Genomic DNA, 22122 nt, shown 5'->3' on the forward strand with positions numbered 1-22122 from the left:
CCCTTCCCGCCCCGGCCCCGCGCCGGGCGTCATCAGCAGGCGCCGGCGGGCAGGCACCGCCCTTCCGTTGCCATGGCCGAGAGAGGCGGGCGGCGGGCGGCGGTGCCCGGCGCGGCCCTCACGGGGCGGCGGCCGGGGCTGCAGCGCGGGCAGCGCCTCCCGCAGGTAACGGGGCACGGCGGGGGGAGCGCGGCCCGCCCGCCCTCAGCGGCTCGGGGGGCGCCGGGGGCTGCCCTGGGATCCCGCTGCCTTGCGATCGCGGGCACTCGGCACGGCAGGATCAGGATCAGGATCAGGGATGAGGTTTCCCAGGGCTGTGCGGTTTGCCGGCGGGTGGGGAGTCTGCGCTGGACTCGAGCGGACGGCGCCAAAGTTGGCATCGTGAAATTCGGATTTAGGAAGAGGCACGGGAGGTTGGAACGCTGGCTGTGGCTTTCCTTAGTCCCTGCCGAGGTTTGGACCGGGTAGCTTGGAACAATGGGCCAATGCAGGATAACTTGCGCAGTGACATTCAGGGTCAGATCGGCTCTGGGTAGCCCGAGATGGTTGAAAATCAGAGATTCATTATTCAAAAAGACCGCTAAGATCACCGAGTCCAACCATTTATCCAGTACCACCATGTTCACCACTGAGCCACATCCCCAGGTGCTACATCCATAGGTTGTCTGAACACTTCCAGAAATGGCGACTCAACTTCTTTCTTGGGCAGCCTGTGTCAGTGCCTGGTCTCCCTTTCAGTGAAGAGATTTTTCCTAATAAACAATCGAAATATCCCATAACAAAACTTGAAACTATTCCCCCTTGTCCTGTCACTTGTTACCTGGTCTCTCCTCCACCCAGCTACATCCTTCTTTCAGGTAGTTGTAGGGAGTGAGAAGTTCACCCCTGAGCCTCCATTTCTCCACACTAAACAATCCCAGTTCCCTCAGCTGCTCCTCTAGACCCTTCAGCAGCTTTGACCTTCTCTGAATACACACCTCAATGTCTTTCCTGAATTCAAGGACCCAGAACTGGTCGCAGGACTCAAGGCAGCCTCACCAGTGCCGAGTACAGGGAGACAATCCCTGCCCTGCTCCTGCTGGCCACACTATTGCTGATACAGGCCAGGATGTCAATGGCCTTCGTGGCCACCTGAGCACACTGCTGGCTCATGTTCAGCTGCTGTCAACCAGAACCCTCAGGTCCTTTTCTGCCCGGCAGCTTTCCAGCCTGTAGTGCTTTTCCCAGCCTGTAGTGCTGCCTGGGGTTGTATCACTGCAAATGCAGGACCTGGCACTTGGCCTTGTTGAAGTTCGGGCAGCTGGCCTCAGCCCATCAGTCCAGCTTGTCCAGACCCCTCCGCATAGCCTTCCTGCCCTCAAGTAGAGCAACACTCCCACCCAGCCTGGTGTTACCAAAGCTGTCCCTGCTCATGGCAGGGAGGCTGGACTAGATGATCTGTAAAGGCCCCTTCCAATCCAAACTCTATAAAGAATAAGGTGTTTTGTTGCTAGGCATAAAACTCAACACACAAAACTTGCTGTTCAGGAGTGTTGCAGGTTTTTTGAGCAAGTAATACAAGATATTTACTCCAAAGCACCATGTTCTGCACCTACAACCAGCTAACATCAAAGGAAGTGAATTCTAGGGTGAGGTTCCCTTTGTTTTGTTTCCTTGGGCACACCCATACATGCACCTTCAGCCTGCTTCTTGTGGCAGGTAGGAATGGGTATCTGCTTCCTCAGGCTGCATCCTGGGCCTCTGGCAGCAGCAGCATAGAGGGAAAGAATTCAGAAATCTGGACTGTCTGGGGCACAGGTGTTACTTGGGAAAACACAGTGGACATGTCAGGACCATTAACATGAGAGAGATGAATATGGGACAGGAAGTCTCTAAGCCTGGCTATGACAAAAAGCTGACATCAAATTTCATAGTTGCTGGTCGCTGGGCACTAGCTAAGCAAGTCCCCATCCAGCCCCCAGGGGCTGGGTGTTTCCATTCTCTGTGTTCTCTAGTCTCTGTGTTTGGCACTAATTGCTAAATGAGTGTTTATTGCCTAATGACTTCTAAGTCCAGTTTACGCAATCAAGCAGTTGTACAAATGCATTTCGAAATAAATGTATTTCTTATAACAGCCATGCTGTTTTGTGTTACATTCCCACTGATGTTTGCTCTCTGGAGGAGAAATGTGGATATAGGAAGTGTAAGAATGAATATCCTTAGAAATGTTTTCCTTTCTTTAAGGGACTGTACCAAGCCTCTGAGTATGCTGTCTCTGAAGATTATTCCCTTCAAATGTCAAGGTGTCCACAGAGGCCTTGGGGTCCTGTGACAAGTTTGGAAACTGCAGAACGGCTGCAAGTTCATCGTGAGGCCCGTGAGGAAGGTGAGGTAGAAACCTGCTTGCCACAAGATGCCTAAAATGAACTGTTCTTGATCCAGCTTTGTGGCTCTGAGCTGAACAGGCTCTTGTAAATCTTGAGTTCACAAGAAACAGCTTATAATAAGATGTCTTTCATCTAATGGAGAAAGGCATAAAAAAGGATCAATTGCTGGAGTTCAAGGCAGATCTTAAATGGCATACCTGAGAGAAGGATAAAATCTCTGTCTTCTGGAGATATACCTGGTCAAGACAAGGATAAGAACTGCCCTTGAAGATACACTGTGTGGTCAAAACCAAGTTAGTGCGCTACAGGAAACCAGTTGAAATTACCTGACATATTTCTGATAGCAGATTAGCTGTGGAAATTGAGTTGTTCCGTGTAAATTTCACGTCTATGAATAACAATGTGGTTTTGATTCCTATGCAAAATTTTCCTTGCTAATTACCTAACAAAGTATTTCTTTTGTAAAGCCTGCAGCCAAAGGTGCTTGCTGAGGTTTGAAAGTAAAGCTGTGGTAGATTTAAAAAACAAAAAGGAGGGAAATTATCACCTATCAGTGCTAGAAATACATCTTCAGTGTAAAAAGCTGATAGAAGACAGGATTTTAAAAACTGAGTTAACCATTCTTTTAAGAATCAATTAAATGATGAACAAGATGATGACACATCTTAAGAACATCCTCTTCAAACCAGGAAGTCAGCTTTTTCACTTATAATCATCAAGGGCTCAACTAACAGCATGGAATACACTTACCTGCTTACAGTGCACTGTCTGAATGCATTATACAGCTAATGGCTCCAAAGGAGCTGTCTTTGCTGTATTGAAAACCTTCGTCTTTTCCTTGGGTGTAAAGGTTGCTTGCTTTCCTCATTTTCTTTATTATTTTTGTTTGCCCTTCTCTGCTAGGATTTTCCTTTTTATAGCTGCCAGTCCCTCAGAATTGTTCCTATCTCAACTGAAATTCTTTCACCTGGAATCCATTATTACAGTACTTAACGATAGTAACTACACAAAGCCCATTTTGTAAAGAAACGTACCAATAAGAGAAGTGCCAGAAGATTTTTACTCTAGTTACGAGAAGAGCACAAATCCCAGTCAAAAAAGTAACCCTTCCCCAAGTGGCAAGTTGTTTTCCATTCTTCTTTCTGTTATCACATATATTTCCCTGTTCCTGATCTGGCTGGAGAGATTATGAAAGAGTATAAAAGTGATCTGAAGGACAACAAACATTAGATTTATTTTTTCTTCAAAAAACAGTTTTGAACGAAAGCTTGAAAAAGGCTTTATTGCCTTAGAAATACCAGGGAGCATCTTTACTGTGGGTTAGGAGTAGATATTAGGAGCAGCTGCTTGTTCCTGTCCATTGACTGTATGTCCTACACTGTGTAATGACTCCCACTGGAGTGGCTGCTGGGATCCCGATTCTTTGTACGTCCTCAGTGTACGGATGGCTGAGGATGGCTCTGTTTCTCATGGGGCTGCTCCCGAAGCCTTGCAGTTTACAGCCCTGTGTCCTGCTTCAGGAGCAGCTTGGCCACCCATGCAGCACCCACAACACATGAGCTGACCTTGCTTTTGAGAAGAAACTCTGAAAAAGGAATTTTTTTGTTTTTCCACAGAAGAATGGAGATGCAAACAGTCCATTGAAGGACTTCATACCCAGTTGTTCACTAGGCATTTGAGCTCACTGAGGAGTACTACATCCATCATGGGTGCATTCCTGTAGCTGCAGTCTTAACCCTGAGTCCCAGGTGAAGTTTGCCACCTGACAGATTTGTAATTAGACTCACCAGTTGTTTCTGTGGTACTTGGAAGGGTTAACCTCTACACATAAAGCAATTGTTTGTCCAAAGAGTGGCTCTTTTGAATTTAGCTTATGACAGCCTTGGCCACACATATGGAAACCATCTAAGTGTCTGCAAGCGCAGTATTAAAACATATAAAAGCTATCTAAATTATTAATTACCTCGTGTGAATTCCATCTCCTTGATAAATGCTAGAAGATAATTACAAGTGATCTAAATTCCTGCAGAATCATAGTGAAAATGAGGTGGAGAAGAATTAATTTCTGATATACATGACAGGGGAAAAGTTTGCTATTAGCTTTATTCCATCTTCTGTTGCAGATCAGGTTTCAGTCATTCCTGGCATGTGATATAACTATCCCATATACCCATATATCCCATATACATGTGTACAATACTGCTAGTTTACACTCAGCCATGTTTTTTTTTAAGCAAGTGAAGTCATCAGCCTCTTTCTTCATGGTAGCCCAGGAGCTGCTCAGTAACTGGATGAAGTCCCAACTGCAACTGGAGCTGAGCGATGGAGAAGAGGAAGTTGACTCTGTCCTTCAGGAAGAGCCTTCTGCAGCTCCTCCAAAGTATGAGCACTTTGATGGTGAGAGCACTGCAAAGCAGGTCCTGGTTTCCTCTCTGAGACTGTGCTGGGGAAGGAGGCTAGGCTTTATGGTTTGTCAGACTGAAAGGTAACAGTTGTTTTAAGGCTGGGCAGTGGACTCAGTAGAAACAAGATGAAATGTGATGATTTTTGTCCCCCTGATCTCACAGCATCTTGCTGGATGGCTGCATAAATGCACCTGGTAAACATTCAATGTCTCCCTTTGTAAAAGGGATTTTTTTTTTTTTCTTTTGTGAACAGGTATTTTTGAGGCCTGTCAAGTTTATATGGCCATTTGAGATGCTCAGAGGCAAGACAGTAAAAAATGGATGAAACATTGTTACTGCTCTAGCGTTCAATGGAAGACTGATTAAGGCTGTGGGGATAAATGGAGTGCAGTCAGTGTGTCAGCATTCATCAGAAATGCATTCAGAGTGTGGGGAAGTGATCCCTTTAATTACATTAGGCTTTGTGATCTGAGACAGAAGGGTTTATTCATTTCAGACTAGCCTGAGATAATCTGAATTTCTCATTTCAGACTTGTGCAGCTATCTGGAATGTGAAATGGAAAGTTCCTCTGTCCAGAAATACCTCCAGCATCTTTTGCAGAGTGAAGCTGTGAACTGTGGGATAGCAAAACACCTTAGACTTGAAGAGATCAAGGAAAAAAAAAGACTTACAGATCCACGAATAATCATGGAGCTCAGACACAAGCAGGTAAGCAGGCAAGGCAGCTCAGTTAAAAGGAATAAGGTGGAGGATTATAGGATTAGAGTAAATGCTCAGTGATAGCTCCCCAGTATTCTCTCAGAGCCTGCAATAATCTCTGGCTTGGAAGCAACTACCCAAAGATACTCTTCCACAGTTCAGCTGAAACTTTACTGCATTTCCATGTGCGCATCAACCATTCAGCAGTAGTTTGCACAGTCAGCTTTCACCAGAAGTGTTCAGGTTTTCCACCTTTTTCTGAAGACTGACAGGAAGAGCTGCCACAGCAGTCAGTTCTAAGTTTGCTCCCATTAAGGAATACTGATTAAATTTCACTCTCTCACATGGAGTGTTTTGCTGGTCAAGAGCACGGTCTCTCCAGTCAGTGCCTGCTATGGATAGGGTTTCTTGCTTAATGTGAAAGGTGGGTTATGACCCACTCTGGCTGTGTACAGTGAACTTCAAATTCTTCAGTCCTTGGTGCTTGCTTTGACTTTTGCCAGTTTTCTCCTGCCTAGGTGAAAGAAAACCGAATGAGGCATCAGAGGGCTTTAGAGCTTCAGAGACAAGAAGAGTCCCTGAAGAAAGCAATTCTGGCTGAGGCCAGGCTCCAAGCACAAGAAGAGGACAGAAAGAAGGCCCTGCAGGCTAAGAAGGAGGAGGAGGAGATCCAGAGGGAAATAGTAAAGCTGAGAAAGGAAATGGCTGAGAAGAAGCACACCATGGCAAAAGATTGGAGAATGTAAGGAAAGGTGTGGGGGGTGTGGAGAGATAAAAACCACTTATAAGGTCATTTTGTCAAATATAAGAGCAGTGGTGATCCCAAACAAAATAGCTGTTATTGACTTTGAACTCTCCCAAAACCTTTTAGTCCTCTCTTACCAGCACCAGTGGCAGAGTTTTTCACAAATGGGAAGGTGGGCTAAGAATAGTGTTATCCTTCCCTCAGGCATTTACAATATGTGCACTGAATCACAAAGTAGCAGTGTGTTTGCACCACTGTGCATTCTCTCCATCAAGTCTGTAGCTACATCCAGCTTTGTTAGCATCTAATGCCACATGAAAGCCAATACACAGAAACAAATAAAAGAAAAAAGTCTGTGTTGAAACTCTAGTACTTGCAATACATTTCCTACTATGAAAAAATAAAGAGCATTCTTGGTGGAGAATTCTGCAGAGACTTCATTTTTTTTTTCTGTTGAGCTTGGATTGTCACAGAGATCCCACTTTTAGGGATAGCATTTATTTACTTAGGCAGCCCTGGGATGCTAAATCTTCTTATACAAGTGCTTTAATGAAATATTTACTAAAATAATTTACTATTTTTTTCTGCCTTCTATGTTTAGGAAATGCACCAGACTGTTTAATAATCTCTGGGACCCCAAACCATTACAGAGGTAGTTTTTAAGAAGACCAACTTAAAATAATCAGTAAATGTCTAAGATGTAGAGGTGGTTCTCTTACAATTGGCCAAAAAGATCATGATATTAGATCTATGTGTTTGTTCACTTTGCAGGGAGGGGAAGAGGCAAGAAAAAACTCAGAAGCTGTCAATGCAGGAGGTGTCTGCTGTGTCACCCTCCCTGGTCCTGAAGAGAGAAGAGCAAGAAGAGGAGAAACAGAGAAAGACGCAGGAGTTGCTGCACTGGATTCACACCAATAAGCAGAGAGTGAGCATCACCTTTCTTTATCTGAGACTCTGAGCTACCTGCCCTTGGCTACCATTTGCAAACCTGAAGTAAAAAGTCCTGGTTATGCAGATTTTTTTACTTTTTTAAAGACATCCTGATACCAGCAAAGTAGGAAAGCAGGGCCAAAAGTGTCTTGTAAGACTAGGAGCAAGAAATCCTGAGATACCAACCCCACTAGGCCTGAGCCTCAAGTGTATTCAATGGGACATTTCACACAGAATTGTGGAAAAAGACATGGCTCTCAAGACACATGAGACCATAAGAAATAAGGAGATCTACAGAGGAGGAAGTGGAGTGAGATTGTTTTCCTCAAGGAAGGAAATAAAAGGAGAAAGTGGCAGAAAAATGGCCTGAGAAACCCTTACTGTGTGTATGGCAATTTTAAAGATTGCCTTGAAGACTCTAGTTCAGGAACAGGGAGAGGAAAGAGGAATACTGCAGCCTGGGATGAATACTGATCTGTGGCTCAGAGTTAATGCATGCCAGCACATCCACAGTAACAGGTTCCTCAAGGATCCCCTTCTACTGGGTGCAGTAGGATATTTTGTATTACTGCAACAGCTCTTTCAAGGCAAACAAACTTTAATAATTCCAAATAGGAATCTTTGTCTCACCTTCATTATTCAGGTAGTATGGTCAGGTCTGGGTTAAATGTGCATCAAATACAACTAAAGAGTGATCTTTTAGTACTGAATAATTTTATATGAGCAGTCTCAGCAAGAGATAAAGTTCAGGTATACCTGAGTGCAGGTATGAATGCCATCCATCACATAATGTTTTTAATTAATAGACCAGTCATCATCATTGATATCTATATATCTACATCTAAGGCTTTTTTCAGCAGAAGAATGTCTCTAAAGGACACAAATTATTCACATGAATGCTTCTCAGTGTTAGAACAGGAAAGAACCAATCTTTATTCTCTGACTCCAGTATTTATAGATTCTCCACAATGACCAGGGATTAGATAATTAAGTTACCACCTACCCAATCACACTGGTCATGTGAAACATCCATCAAAAGACATTTCTTAGAAGGAATGTGATAAACAACTTATGTTTATAGAACTTTCATGGGAAAGCAACTAGAACTATGAAAACATTATCAGAAGGCATTAGTTTTCAGGGTGACAGAAGAATCCTGTAGATTTTATGGTGATTCTCCTCACAGCTCAATCCATCTGCCTATCTGCTGGATTTGGGCCTGGCTGCTGTTTAGCAGTACACAACCTCTCTCCAGACACTGTCACAGTCTAAGCTGTGAGGATAAGCCTGAAAGAAACCAAAGAACAATTCAGGACTGGCATAATGTGAGAAGACACAGCTTGGCTGAGATAAGCAATAGTGACATTTTGATTACTTTTCTAAAGCAGAAAGAAACAGCTAATGCATTGACTTTTTGTAAGTCTCCATTTGAAGATTTCAGTGAGAGAGGAATGCAATTAACACAAGGCACTATGACAAAAGGGAAACAGCAGAGTCCTGTAAGTTGACCCACTTGGAGGATCAAAATGAACAGTGTCTGCAGTGACAGGGCTAGAATTATGGGGTAGATGAGATAGCAAATTGCTGCTCTGTACAATGTAAATTACTCCCAAAGGCAGCGAGTGTAATTACACAATAGGGGAAAGGTTTGGCTTCCTGCTGGAACAAGGATGAGCTGAGGCCATGTCATAAATTCACTCTAGGAAGTGTCTTGAGTTTTGTCTTAAATTTATTTTTTTAAAAAGCAGTAGTTATTCACAGATGTGCTCTTACCGGTAGCATCTTAGACATTTTCTAGTTTTGAAAATATTTTCCCTGTCTCTAGAGATTGTATTTTCCTCACTCCTTTCATTCCTTTATACTTGGTGAACTACTTGCATTTCACTCCAAAGCATAGAGCCCCTTGATATGTCTTTCTAGACCCTTTCAGCTTTTTGTAGAAGACCTGCACATGTTTTACATCTTTTTTAATCTTCAAGATAATTGTTGGAAATGAGGATTCTAAAAAGAATCTCAAAAAGGAAAGCAAGAATAAGCAAAGGGCAGAGAGGATCAGTATTTGTGTGACAGGCTGTATCTTGTTCATTGCTTTTCTGAAACTCTCCCATGCAGTGCTTGCAACGACACTTCTCTGCTTGGCTGAAAGTCATTCTGGAGAACAGAATTAAAATGGGAAAAGCCAGAGCCCTTGCTGACTGGAGATGCCAACTGAAGGCTCTGCGAGCTTGGAGAAACTACATTTGGGCCCAGAAAGTAGAGAAGGAGACACAGCAACTGGAAGTTCATCTCCAAGATCAAAACAGGTAGTGCCCCTTTACTGTGGAATTCCTCCTACTGCAGCCTTACTTGGGCAAAGCAGTGATCAGGGACTGTAAAAGGAGCTTGTCAGTTATCCAGCAGGAGGGAAACAGCAGCTTTCTGAGAAAATTGCTACACTGCCTGCAGTCTGCCAGAGGCATTGTGGCACAGATGAAAAGGAGGACAGATATAAACACGAGCTTTAGCACTTTCTGACAAGCCTGTGTCTCAGTCGCTATAGGTATCTTTCCTAGAAAACTCACCCTGGCTCGCTCTGGACTCCAGAGAATATGAGTTGCCAAATTTATTCCTGATTAATATATTTGCTGTTTCAGTAGAAGTATAGCAGAGATCATTTTGGCCAGTGCCTTTCATTAGGGAGGCTGTTGGATGAATTCCCTATCATCCAGAGAGGATGCTTCCCTTCACAGGTGTCTGGCAGGCTGCAGTGGTGAGACACTATCACTTCCCATATGCAGCTGGCCAGAGAACAAGATACCTCTTTTGCAGCAATCCTGCATCCCAGAGATGCCACAGGAAATTACAATGTATGAACCAGTGAAACTTAATTCAGAATAGCAGGCATCCTTTCTGCCCTCCCACTCCTCCTTGGAGGAGCTCGGTCCAACTTCAGCTGGCCTTCAGAGTTAAGCAGCAAACAGACTCAGGAAATGATGTGGCTTCGTGCCTGGGCAGAAGCCTCACTCCTGCCATAACACAAATGTTTTCTCATTTAGGAAAACCCAACTGGCTGTGGAGCACAACCAGCGACACCTCCTGCGCTGCTGTTTTCTGGCCTGGCAGCACTGGAGCCGAGCGGAGACGGAAAAACGAGAGCTGCAGATCAAGAGGGAGCAGACAAAGAGAAAGATGGAACAGCTGCTGGAGGCTGTGTCACTGGGGAAAGGTGGGGACAGGCCACTGGAGGCTAACAAGCCTGAGACAGCAGAAGTAAACCAACATCAAGATTTACAGCAAGACAAGGTAAATCCTCCTCATGTAGTTTTGCCTGTTGGCATAGCAGTACTCTTAGAAAGTATTTACTTTATGTAGTCTGAAATAAAGAGTACATTGTTCTAGAGAAAAGCTTCTTTCCCAGGGTGACCCCCAAATACCTGCCCACAACTGTTCAGAAGTCTAAAAATCAGAGACAAATGTGAAGGACAATGGATGAGTTTTAAAAATAATCTCTAGTGCTGCCAGAGAACAACCCTTCATGTACTCTGAGTTGCAATGAGCATCCCACCCCCAGATCACTTTTACTGAGAGATTAGTTACATCTTTGATGCCAGCTTAGGCTTAAAAAGAATAACTTGACTGCATGACAAGAGATATTTTTCATGCCAATGCAGCTTTCCTACTTTTAACTATGGGGGGAAAAAAAGGTTGTCACTGACTGTTTCAGGATTATGCACATCACAGGGAGGTAAGAGAGGAGAATCAGAGGTTGATTCCTTAAACTGTCATTTTTCAGGTTGGATCCCCACTTTCCCTTCTGTCTACAAAATCTGTACCACATCAGTGCCCTAAGGTATTAGAGCTCTCACACACATATTACAAGTCAAGCTTTCTGTTTACTTAAGTGTAAGCAAAAGTTTATTTCTTTCAGTGCTTATACTGTCCTAGTAGGCCTCTATTTTTCTTCTGCTGCACTGGTAAAATTTGTGCTCAAGGAATGGGACTGCATTTAGGGTTTGACCTAGAAAGCAGACCTTACAGCTAATGCCTCTTTAGAAAATGATCATGTGTCAGAAAGGTACAGCCTTATTGCCCTGTGCACCTGTTTTTTGGTAACATTTATCAAAGCTGGAAAAGAGGCATAAGGAAGCACCTTTCAGGCTTCTCTTCCATCTAAAAGGGGACTGTTCAGTAGATCAGCTGTGTATCACTTGAACAACTGTTTTTAATTCTATTCTCCATCTGAGCAGGAACAACACAGTCCAAAAGGGAGTGTGCTAATCCCCAAGAAATGAGCTGTCCTAAGATGTGCTCCCTAACAAAATAGTCAGGATGTATTCCTGCCAAAGCTCTTGCCTAATCAGGATTTCTTCCTCCTGGTGAAATGGCACTCAGCTCCTTAAGAGTTCTTTTCCACAGCCTCCATTTTGTGCATAATGGGGCCCCTCTGGCCTGCCTGGATAAAGATTGCATAGCTGAGATTACCCTACTTCTCAGGCATCTCACTAAATTTGCATTTTAAAAAAAACTAAGCAGGAAGGGCAGAACAGTGCTTGATTTTAAGCAATGCCAAATTTTCCTCATTTCTTTTTGTTCTTCTCCTAGCCAACTGAAACTTGCCTCATACAGAAAGAGCCTGATCAGACCAGAGAGCAGTCTTGTTGGGATGTTGTTCGTACATCGCATTTTTGCAGAAACCCCAAATTTGCCTGGGAGATTACAATTAAACATGCAGCACTGAGTGCCCAGGACCAGGCTATGTATATGAATCAAATAACCACAGTACTCCAGCAGTTTCAGGCACCCAGTCCAAAGACATCTCCTGCTTATGGTAGTCGTTTTGAGCACCGTCACGCCTTCCAGCAACGTGTCATTGAGGAGCAGAGGCAGCAGCTTCAGAAACAGCAAGAGCTGATCCTTAAACTGCAGGAAAATCAGAAGCTGAGCAGAGATAAAGAAGAGGCAGCACAAGCTATGGCTATAACCCAGACGTTTAACAATTCTGTTTCTCAAACCAGGGAGGAAAAACAATCCAGATGTAAAAATACAACCCCTCTGAGGTATGTGCCCTCAATAAAGCAGGGTCAGTTAGTCATCATGTCTCATTCCCACTCAAGTTGAGCCAGAATTTGCCAGGCACAACATTTCAGTTATGCTAGTGCTATCTGCTGTTCTTCTCAGCTGTGACTTAGCCTCAAAGCAAGTATCAGACTGGACACAGTTCTCTCCTTCTCCCTCCCTGCACTGGCTCAACATCAGGTGATCCATGCAGGATCCACTTAGAAACAGTTCTAACACTAGTGTCTCCCAAAGTAGCAGTAGGGATCTATTTAGTTATGGAAAAAGCATCATCCTCCATATTTCAGACCATGCAGGAGCCCTGGAACTCAGTTCCTTTGCAAGGATGCATAAGAAAGGTGCATCAGACACAATGCAACACAATGGAGAACAGAAACTACAAGGCCAGAGGTGGTAGGTGAGAGATGTAGTTTGACCACATTCACTGAAGAATTTCCTTACTCTTTTCTTTCATAGCCCACCTGATTGTCATGGGCCAGGAAACACAAGGGCAGCAATGCAAGGCAGGAGGCCCTCCAGCCGTCTGACCTCACCTCATCCCATACTGAAAGGTATTGTTCTAGATAGCAAACACCATTCCAGAACACTTTTCTCAACAGTTTGTATGGAAGTGTCTCTTTGCCTCAGCTTTGCTGGTTGATAATACTGTGCAAGTAAAATTCTGCACTTTCTTTCCCAGTCTGGTGAGTGCTGTGAGAGAGGGAGAGCTGTTTTCCTGTCTGAGTCAGACATCTGTAATACCTGGGACACTGCAAACCCCTCATGTCCACACTTACACTGTTGTGGCAGTTACTCTTAACCTTTGTGGTTGTCTCACCTGTGACAAGACTCAGAGAAGCTGTTCAGGGTTTTTTGCCATCAGTCTCATTCCCTTCGTTATGCATCCAAGTAACACTTAAACTAGACAGTCATTTTCCTCCAGCTTTGACAGAGGTGTTGAGATTTCAGAGGGAATTAAGTGCCTAGCCAAGGTTTTATGAGACAACAATAGCCAGGCTGGAGAAGGAACTCCAGATCCCTGCCTTTTGTAAGATATCTCCCCTTCTCTGGCCACACTGGAACACAATAAACATGCAACATAGCCTTTTCATCAGTAAACTAGGATCAGGGTTCTGTTACATCCCTAGGTGAAGTTCTGTATCAATACAGGGTAGTGACAGTCTGCATGAAAGGTTTGTCTGGAATATAATCATTGTGATGTTTCAATACTTCTGGGATCAGCAGACCTTTTTAGCCATGGCAGCTGGGCATTAATAGTTGTCTTTCACTCCCTGTGTTCGGCTCCAATGCTATCTAGTCCAAGCAATCATGCATCCTGATTGTCCTCAACTCTGTACACCTTAGAGACAGCAAGCATATTTTTCAGAGCATCCACACACTTGTGTTTAAAGATCCCAGGAAAATTCAGTGAAGAAGTTATCACTGAATGATTTTCCCTTGGCATAGAATCCTGGGACAGCTGAGAGGAGAAAAGAATCTGAAGAAACATACTGTGGTAAAAACACTTCAATGCCTCCCAGTTATTGATTGCTCCAGCCTTTGCTTTGTTTGGAACTACAGAGGATGCAATCACAGGTTCCCAACTCCTCTGCATATTCTGTGTGTAACACCTTTGCTGATGGCCAGCAAAATCACTCCATTTATCTTGCAATTTATCTTCCAAAAGAAGCATTAAGCACTAGTTTCTTACTAGTGGGACCAAGTACCTTTACATCACTGTGATAATGATGCTGTCATGAAAATGCTTGTAAATAAGCAGTTAGAGCTTACTGGAGACCTCAGAGCAATTGCTGCTAAATCATGTGCCCTGAGCCTCAGCCCTCAATCAGGAAAGGCAGGGAGGGACAAACCCTCTGAACACAGCTTCTTTCATAATTAAGCCTCATGGTTGTGACTGTCAACCACGGAGGGTGGAGAGAAAATAATTGCCATGATCTTGAGTCACCTCACAAATGTTTATAGGTTCCTTGTTCATGACACTGCTGGATGCAAGGGGAAGCAGGAAGCAAATCCCTTTGTGCTAGCATTGCCAAGGCAGTGGGGGCCTGGCACAGAGTGATGCATTCTTGTTCACCTAAACTTCTGCACCATTACACCATAGCTCCTTTCCACTAAGCTTTGTGTCCTTTGTTTCTGTAGGGATGGAGGAGAGAGCGATTCAGCGGGCAGAACAGAGGAAGAAAATAGAAGAAGCCAAACAACGAAAAGCAGAGGAAAAACTGGTAAGGGAAGTGGAAAATGAAATAAACTATCTTTCATGTCATTCCAGTTACATGAAACGCTGATTTAACCCCAGAGTCAGGGACTGAGAAAAGGCCCTTTATCCAAAGCAGGAGTTTTATGACTTGTGAGAAAGCAAATGTCCAACACACATCAAAAGAAGTAGTTAGCACTGCTTTTGCAGCACCAGCCCTGCTGTATCGTAGGCAGACACTTAATTTTGAAGTTCTAGAAGCAACCTCCCTTACCACCCCATAACACTTTTTTCAGACATACCCCATGACTGTAGCTTGTCTTTGCTGAGAATGGTAAGGGTGGAAATGCACACAGAGATCCACTTGGTGGGACTTGGCAGTGGTGGGGTTCCCCTCCCTGGCTTTCCTTCTCTGGTCACATGCAGCTTGAGGAAATGAAGTCTCACCTAGTAAAAATCTGCATCTTTTGAGCAAATCTCTGCTGAAGAAGGAAGATACTGACAATGTTTGTATAGTTAATACACAAATTCTGTGACACACATCCAACAGAGAAGCCTTCTCTGTTGTCAGGGTATTAAACTGTTATTGAAAACATTGCTAGTAAATTGCATTAGGATTTGAAAGTGGGATCTTCAATGTTCGGGTACCTGTAATGCTGCTTTGCATGTGGAAATGAAATTTGAGAGCAGAGCCTAGAGATTCAGAACTGACTTCAGTAATCAAGTTTTCAGTAAATGACTTGGTGTATGATTTACATTTTTTTAGAGGAAGAGTGGACAAATACTATAACTTAGGGCAAAGAAAGATATACATGTACATACATAGAAAAATAGATAGAGATATGTTTATAGGTAGTAAAAAGGACAGTCCCTCCCTCCCTGTCCCTTCCACAGTTCACTCTTGAGCACAGATCAAGTCTAATGTGTGAAATTTCACCTTTTGAAGTTTCATGTGCTGGTCAATATTAGAGGAATACTAGGGAAGTTTAAAGATTTGTGTTCATGGAAAAGGTCACATGAAACAAATTGAATTTCACCTTTCTCCATTTCAAGGCCCAGCTGAAGGCTGAAGAGGAAGCACTACAGAGGAAGGAAGCTGAGGAAAAGAAAGCACAGCAGGAGAAACGCCGGGAGGAAAGAAGGCAGCAGAAGCTGGTGACCAAATGCCTCACCTGTTTCTTCCCCTTTTGCAGAGATAGGGAAGAAGATCCATTATCTACTGGTACTTAGACAGCAGCCAGAGTAACGTGAACAGAAGGTCTTCACTGGTAGAGCAGAGTTCCACAGCACAGCATCCACAATACAGACTCATAATCTGCCCCCTTTTCTGGCAGTGTTAGGGGAAGGGCTGTGTCACAAATGTACTATGAAGTATATGCTGTCTGTCTCCTCAGCAGGACTAGGGGTCCCAGCTGCTGGACATTCTCTGCTGAGATACAGCCACATAAGCCCCTCACAGAGGCAGCATCTTCAGTCTACTCTCAGATTCCTTCCACTCTAGTCACCCCGAATATACACAGTGATACCAGTCACAAACACATGATTCAGAAGTAAACACACCTGACAGTTATATCAAGGGTACCTTTTCCTCTTGGAGCTAACCTAGGAATAGCTGCACTTCATTAATTGTTACTTGGTGTTGTCCTAAAAACCCAAATAGCGCGTTTGACATCCTACAGGAATTTAACCTACAACTACAGTTATACTTGGAATGAATGTTTTAGAATGTTTGACCTTTATCCCTGAGTATCAGTCAAAAGTAGTGTTACACAGTTACAAAATACCCACATCCCTCCCCTGCTGTTTAGGCTAGATTAAGTGGTAGGGTCCATGCATAAACTCAGAATAATTTTTAGACATACTTTGGACTTCAAAGAAGGTTCCTGCTACATCAGCACTTGAGGTAGCCACAGGTGACATGTCTGTTACAGTAACTCGAACTGCAGTGCTGATTCACAGCCCAAGGGAGTGTCCAGGAATACCATCCTCTCCCAGGAGAAGACAGTTTGCTTTAGGACACGGCTTCTACTGCATGGGGTCATGTCTGGTCTGCGTTGTTAAAGATGATGCAGATCCCTATTTCCTGTCAGATCAGAAGCTCCAGCTCCAATATGATAATCTACTGTCATTGCTTAATATCCTCTTCATCCTGAGGGAATTAAAAGTACTGGCTTTTTGTACTGCAGAAAGAACTGGAGAAGCAGAGGAGGCTGGAGAAAGAGCAGCACCTCCAGAAAAAGGCTAGAGATCACTATGAGAAGGTCCTTCTCAGAAAGCTGGGCATAGTGCCATGGAAAAGGCTGAGGGAGCAAGCCAAGAAAAACCTAGTGGTAAGTGTTGAGGGTAAAGGAAATGACGGGTGCCATAGGAGAAAGGGGAAAAGTAGATGCAGCACTTAGCAGAAGCCTTAATAGGCTTTTAGGCCAGGTAGAGATGGAAAAAGCAAAAATTCTCTCTGCATACCCTGCCTTATATTAGTTCCTTCAATCAGCCCATCTGACAATCATGAAAAGCCATTAAAAACCTGCAGGGATGGCATCCTCATTTATAGCTGATTAAACAGGATTAAACAGAAAAAAAGGAAAGTTACATGGCACACGCCTGCCAGTTCTCTACTCCACAGCAAAGCTTATCAGTGAGATACCACCAAGCAACTTTAGCTGCAGGAGTTAACCCCAGCCTGTCATCAGGGCTTTCACTCTCTGAAGTTGCTGGTACAGAGTTGGCCACTGCTAGTGGCAGGACACTACAGGTGACAATCCAACAATCTGTTCTATCCTGGCCCTATCCTCAGTGCAGAACAGCAAGTGGCAGCTTCTGAGACCTCGATGCAGAAATATTGCTAATGAAACATTTCCTCACGTGACTGAGTCTGCATCCCTTATCAGGGAGGGACTGATAACACTCAGCTGTATCCTGAAGATCCAGTCAGAGCCCAGGGCTAAGTTGGAAAGCTTCCATTTAAGTCACTGGCGCTGGAGCTACTCACAGTACTTCACCAAATGCACACAGGCCTCCAGCTGGGAAGAAGTAGGTGGATACAAGCTGTTCCATATGTCCACCCCACTGGTCAGCATTTTACAAGCTGTTCCATATGTCCACCCCACTGGTCAGCATTATGGACAGGCTTGGACTAAGCTGTTACAGGACATGCCTCTACCCCATTCACAGTCAGTTAAATTGAGCATCTTGTTCAAAAGGGTATTCTCTAGAAGTGATGCACCAGTGGCCTCGTAGAGAGACCGGTCTTGTTCCTTATGCTGACCCCTCTTTGTGGGATCCTTTAAGTTATTCCAGCTGTCAGAAATCTGGATTTGGGTAGCTCCAAAAGGCTGAGATGATTTTCTAGTGTGCTCAATTTTCTGTGGCTTTATACTTAGGTAGTCACCAGTTCAGGTAACCAGCTACTGTCTCTGCTGTCTTCACCTAGGTGGCACAAAGGCATCACAGCTTGGGCCTGCAGAGGAAATGCCTTATGACTTGGCTGCAGGTCACCCAGCAGAGTCTCAGGGAGAAGATGTCTCAGGCTGAGGACTTCTATTCCCATATGTTACTGAGATGGGGCTTCAGGAACTGGCTAAAGGTTGGCCTGCACTACAGTGAAAAAATGATACCAAGAGAGCTGGCTGCTGCCACACTTCCCTCTCACCACAGTGCCAATTCACTCACCTGTAGTACAGCCTTTGCAGAGTTATGCTATCCCCATTCCAGCAACATTATTCCCTTTTTCAGAGACCTTCCCTCAGTTTTTCACTCTCTTCCACACACAATTTTCTCTTATGGTGCTCCTCCACCATCCTCTCTCTCATCCTGCTCCCTGCTGATTTTCTTACACTCCTGTGCCCACTACCCAGTCTCAGAACTGCTGTATTTATTGGGCCAGAGGTTGGGAAAGAAAAGGAGAAAAAAAGCCATTCTCACCTGTTTCTTTGTCTTCCTCCCCAGTACAAGGATTATCTCTCTACTCAGGACGAGAGAGCGTGTACCTTCCACACAGTCTGCCTCATGAGAAAGTGCTTTTGGGTGTGGTTTGATTATACCTTGGAAGAAAAAAGGGCCTTACAGGAGAGGCTGAAGATTGCTGCTGAACACAGTAACAAGTAAGTGTATGCTCTTATCAGCAATTATTTTTACTTATGTATAATATACCCTGTAGATTATTTTAGGGACTACTTTTGACAGGCCAGCTGCTCCCCAGGAACACATGAAACAGGTTCTGTACTGCTGGTGTTTTGCTTCTTTGATATGCACAGACAGGATCAGCAGAGGTTTATGCTAAGTTTCCATGAAGCCTGGAAAAGAAAGTGTAATGGTACCCTTCACAGGACTTCTAAATCTGAAAAAAAAAAAAAAGAATGCAGTGAAAGCCTAAGTAAGGATAAGAAGCTGAAACTTTCTAAGCTGATTAGCAGATCTGGCCATGCAGCTTCTGCTAAAAGCTGCCTTAGGAAAATCTTTAAGTACAATTATAGCAAGCCAAATGATTGTGAAGGAATTACATAGTACTTTTTTGTCCACAGCAGATGATTTAGTTCACAAATCCAAAGTTGATCAACTAGAAATCCTATTTAAGGAGTCTTTACATGTATGCCATCACCAGTCTGACTTGGCAGCAAAAACTAGAGCACTCAGTTCTACCAATCATGTCTGGAGCTGGACACACCCAATCCATTGCTTGCCCCATAAAATGCATTCTAGCAGGAAGAAAAATCTATTGTCAAAATTCAGCAGAAAACAGAAGTCTGCTCACCTGCCTCATCATGGAAGCATAGTAGCTGCATGCAGTCATGAATAGGCTGTGCCTGTGCACAGCCCCAACAGGATCTGCAGCACCTTGGAGGAAGAATAAAATAAAATTCACGTCTTATGTGGTAGAGCAAACCTGTTCTAGCTTGCTGTGTCAGTAAGGTCTGAATAGTGCACAGTTTAACAAGACAGCAAACTGGAGGAACTAGGGGAAAGTCAGACCAAGGAAGAGACTGGATTCATTCTACATATGACCTCCTATTAGGAGCATAATCACTTGACATTCTTTATTTCTTTCCCCACTTGTAAAAGGCAGCTCAGACCTTGCCATAACAAACTCTTCCTTAGACAGGACTGTGGTTCCCTATTGCCCATATGGGAACCCAGGGTAAGGGCACCTTTGATGGGGTGATTAAAATCAGGTAAGAATTGAAGCCCAGCTCCCTGCACTCCCAAGGGTTTGGTTTGGACCAAACGAGCCTGCATTTTTCCTAAAGAAACTTCTTTGAGAGGCCCTGTTTATTCTTCAGAAAAACTCTTTCATCTTTAGAGTGCTAAGCAAACACCAGCTAATAAATCCTGTCAGAGAGAAGAGCAAAATTTTTGGTGGAGAGCAATAGAAAAGGGCAGTATGTTATTTTTTCCCCACCATGATTGACATATCAATGAAATGGTCTGCACGTAGATGCTTAACATGTGACAGCCCTGACTAACAGCAGAAAGGACAAATCCTCAAGGTCTGAATTCTCCCTTCAAACAGAAGTTCTCTTTTGATTGCCTTTTATGTCATGTACACATCTGCATGCTGTCACTTTGTTCCTTGTGTCTCTGATTTCTTGCAGGAGACTTATACTGAACGCATTCAAGGCATGGAGGCAGTACCCATTACTGATGAAAAAGGAAAGGGAAAGAGAAGAAAGAAGAAACCAGCTACGCAGGAGAGTAGCTGAAATTCTCCCCAACTTCCAAACATGACAAAAGAGAGTCAGATGGGATGGGAATGAGACAAGAAGACCAGTTCTGTTCCGTGCTATCTCCCTGCTGACTGAAACAAGTCCAGGGGGAAGGCTTACCAAGTCTAGAGGGTCTTAGAGACAAAGGGAGCCCCCTGTGGTCACTGTTGTTGTAAACAAAGCCCAGATGCAAGCTTACCTGACAGTTTAGTGTTGCATTTCAAGAAGTCATTCCCCTCAAGCCTCTGTAGGGGTGTCTTGGCTGGTGACCATGAAGCCCAAATAACCAAAGCTTAGCACAGGGTATGTTTGAGGCCAAGGCCATTTCCACATGCAGAGCTGCAGCAATGACATGAATCCTCCTCCATCCAAGGAAGCACAGAATTGAACTGCACCTCTTTTTGCCTAAGAAGTAACCTGGTGCTTTTTTGTTGGCAATACTCTCTAGGGTGACAGCTTGTCTAGGGGGCAGACAGACCTGTCAGCTGACCCCCCTAACCACTGCTGTGAACTTGGCCACCCAGAGCACAGTTTCTAGCTAATTGTGCCAGGAAAGTTTGGATGAGAGGAGGAAAGGGAAGAGCTGTTTATGCAAACCATATTTGCTAATGATACAGATCACATCATTGCATATGGAAAGTCTAAAACCTGGGTTCTTTTGCAAGAGGCTGCCTTGTTTGCAGCACATGCTTTGAGTGTGGTATCAAGCAGTGATCCCAAGTTTATGAGCCTCAATTGTCATTTAAACACTGCCCAAGCTGTTTAATATTTCAGGGTGTATTGTGCAAGTTTGTCTGGGCTGTTTGATCCAGTACTTCAAAGAAACAAAAAGACAAAACTCCATGAAAAAGGCAGATTTTAGCTTTTAGAGAAGTTAAAGCTGACATGATTAAAATGGAAGTTTCACACACTACTGTTTAACCTTAACCTGCAGCACAATGCAGACAGGGTAATGCCATTCAGGTACACTATGTCTTAGCAACAACATAAGGCAGGAAGCTGGAATCACTTCCCCCTCACAGGCAAAGCGCTCCAAAAGCATTTGGCAGTACAGGAAGTACTTGAGTAACACCAGAAAGACAACAGTTTACTGTTATCTTCTAACAGATGATGAGAAAAACCCATATATACACTGAAAGTTTCCAATAAACCCAAATCTGAAACGAATACAACTGTGCTTTTGGTGCAGATTGTGTCAAGCCAACTGAATGGCACTGGACAGAAGGCCAGAGCCAGGGACCTAGATGAGCACTAAGTATTGCAGACAAAGTGGCATAGGACAGGGTGGGTGCCCAAGCACAGCAGCACACTCCAGAGCTTTAGCATTGGGAATTTGTCCATGTGGACACAGGGATGTGGCCAGAAAAAGGACCCTGCCTACAAAGCCAGGCTGTCAAGCAGGGTGTCGGTGCAGCTCTGAAGACAGCTGTCACTCCCAGGTACATCCCACAACTCTGCAGCACCTGAACATTCCCCATCTCCCAAAGGCATGGGGCAGACCTGACCAGCAGCAGGTCAGACGAGCGCGTTCTCCAAGCACAGGGAGCTGGAGGTGCCTGCATGGAGTGTAGGCGAGCTCAGACCATCTGGCTGCATTAAGAGGCAGATTGTGAGAGGAAGCACAAGCTGAGAGAGGCTGGATAACTTGTGTTGCAGGGAAGAGCGGGGAGTGTTTCTTGCAGAGGACTGAGCCAAACAGACAGGGAGGAACAGAGCTGGGGCTGAGCTCCTGAAGTAATGCCCCAGTGCAGCCAGCACTTGGTGCTAACAGCAATCCACTTGCTCTTAGAACACCCTTCCCCACTGGAAGTCTCTGCCATGTAGTGCTCAACAAGCTCCTGGAACTCCTGAATACTCCCATTTTTGTGCTGCGATTTTCCTCCCTACTGGGGTTTGACAATGAACACAGCAAGGAAAGTCTGGCCCGCCCTCCACCTGGATTTACAGTGTAAGGACAATAGTGACCTGGAGAACAAAAGGCGGGGGTGAAGGCATCTCCATCTGGAGAGAAAGCAGCATTGCAGCCAG

At 44.3% G+C, this 22122-nt stretch overlaps 1 protein-coding gene across 6 annotated transcripts; it reads left to right on the forward strand.

The window, feature by feature from the left end:
• Nucleotides 1–57: 57 nt before the first annotated feature.
• On the forward strand, nucleotides 58–21261 carry CCDC191 (coiled-coil domain containing 191). Of its 6 annotated transcripts, XM_015647065.2 has the most exons (16): nucleotides 58–165; nucleotides 2224–2365; nucleotides 4635–4763; nucleotides 5302–5480; nucleotides 5990–6213; nucleotides 6988–7141; nucleotides 9259–9449; nucleotides 10182–10428; nucleotides 11728–12182; nucleotides 12658–12752; nucleotides 14341–14423; nucleotides 15449–15550; nucleotides 16582–16725; nucleotides 17826–17978; nucleotides 18341–18495; nucleotides 19984–21261. In XM_015647065.2, the coding sequence occupies exons 1-16, from the start codon at nucleotides 73–75 to the stop codon at nucleotides 20114–20116; spliced, it is 2679 nt and encodes an 892-aa protein (XP_015502551.2). In that variant the 5' UTR covers nucleotides 58–72; the 3' UTR covers nucleotides 20117–21261. The 6 variants fall into 6 exon arrangements, with proteins under 6 accessions (XP_015502551.2, XP_015502580.1, XP_015502562.1 ...); XM_015647094.1 differs by lacking the exon at nucleotides 58–165 and having other exon boundaries at nucleotides 2276–2365; nucleotides 4635–4746; XM_015647076.1 differs by lacking the exon at nucleotides 58–165 and having other exon boundaries at nucleotides 2277–2365; nucleotides 4601–4763.
• The last annotated feature ends 861 nt before the right edge of the window (nucleotides 21262–22122 follow it).

Source organism: Parus major, chromosome 1, assembly GCF_001522545.3.
Source record: "Parus major isolate Abel chromosome 1, Parus_major1.1, whole genome shotgun sequence".
Classification (NCBI taxonomy): Eukaryota; Metazoa; Chordata; class Aves; order Passeriformes; family Paridae; genus Parus; species Parus major.

What these genes read in the sequence shown, in the direction of transcription:
- CCDC191 (XM_015647065.2), top strand. Translation starts at nt 73, where the DNA reads ATGGCCGAGAGAGGCGGGCGGCGGGCGGCGGTGCCCGGCGCGGCCCTC. An exon ending in AAAGTATGAGCACTTTGATG is followed by an intron (nt 4,764 to 5,301) that starts GTGAGAGCACTG and finishes TTCTCATTTCAG; the next exon opens with ACTTGTGCAGCTATCTGGAA. An exon ending in AAAGAAGGCAGCAGAAGCTG is followed by an intron (nt 15,551 to 16,581) that starts GTGACCAAATGC and finishes TTTGTACTGCAG; the next exon opens with AAAGAACTGGAGAAGCAGAG.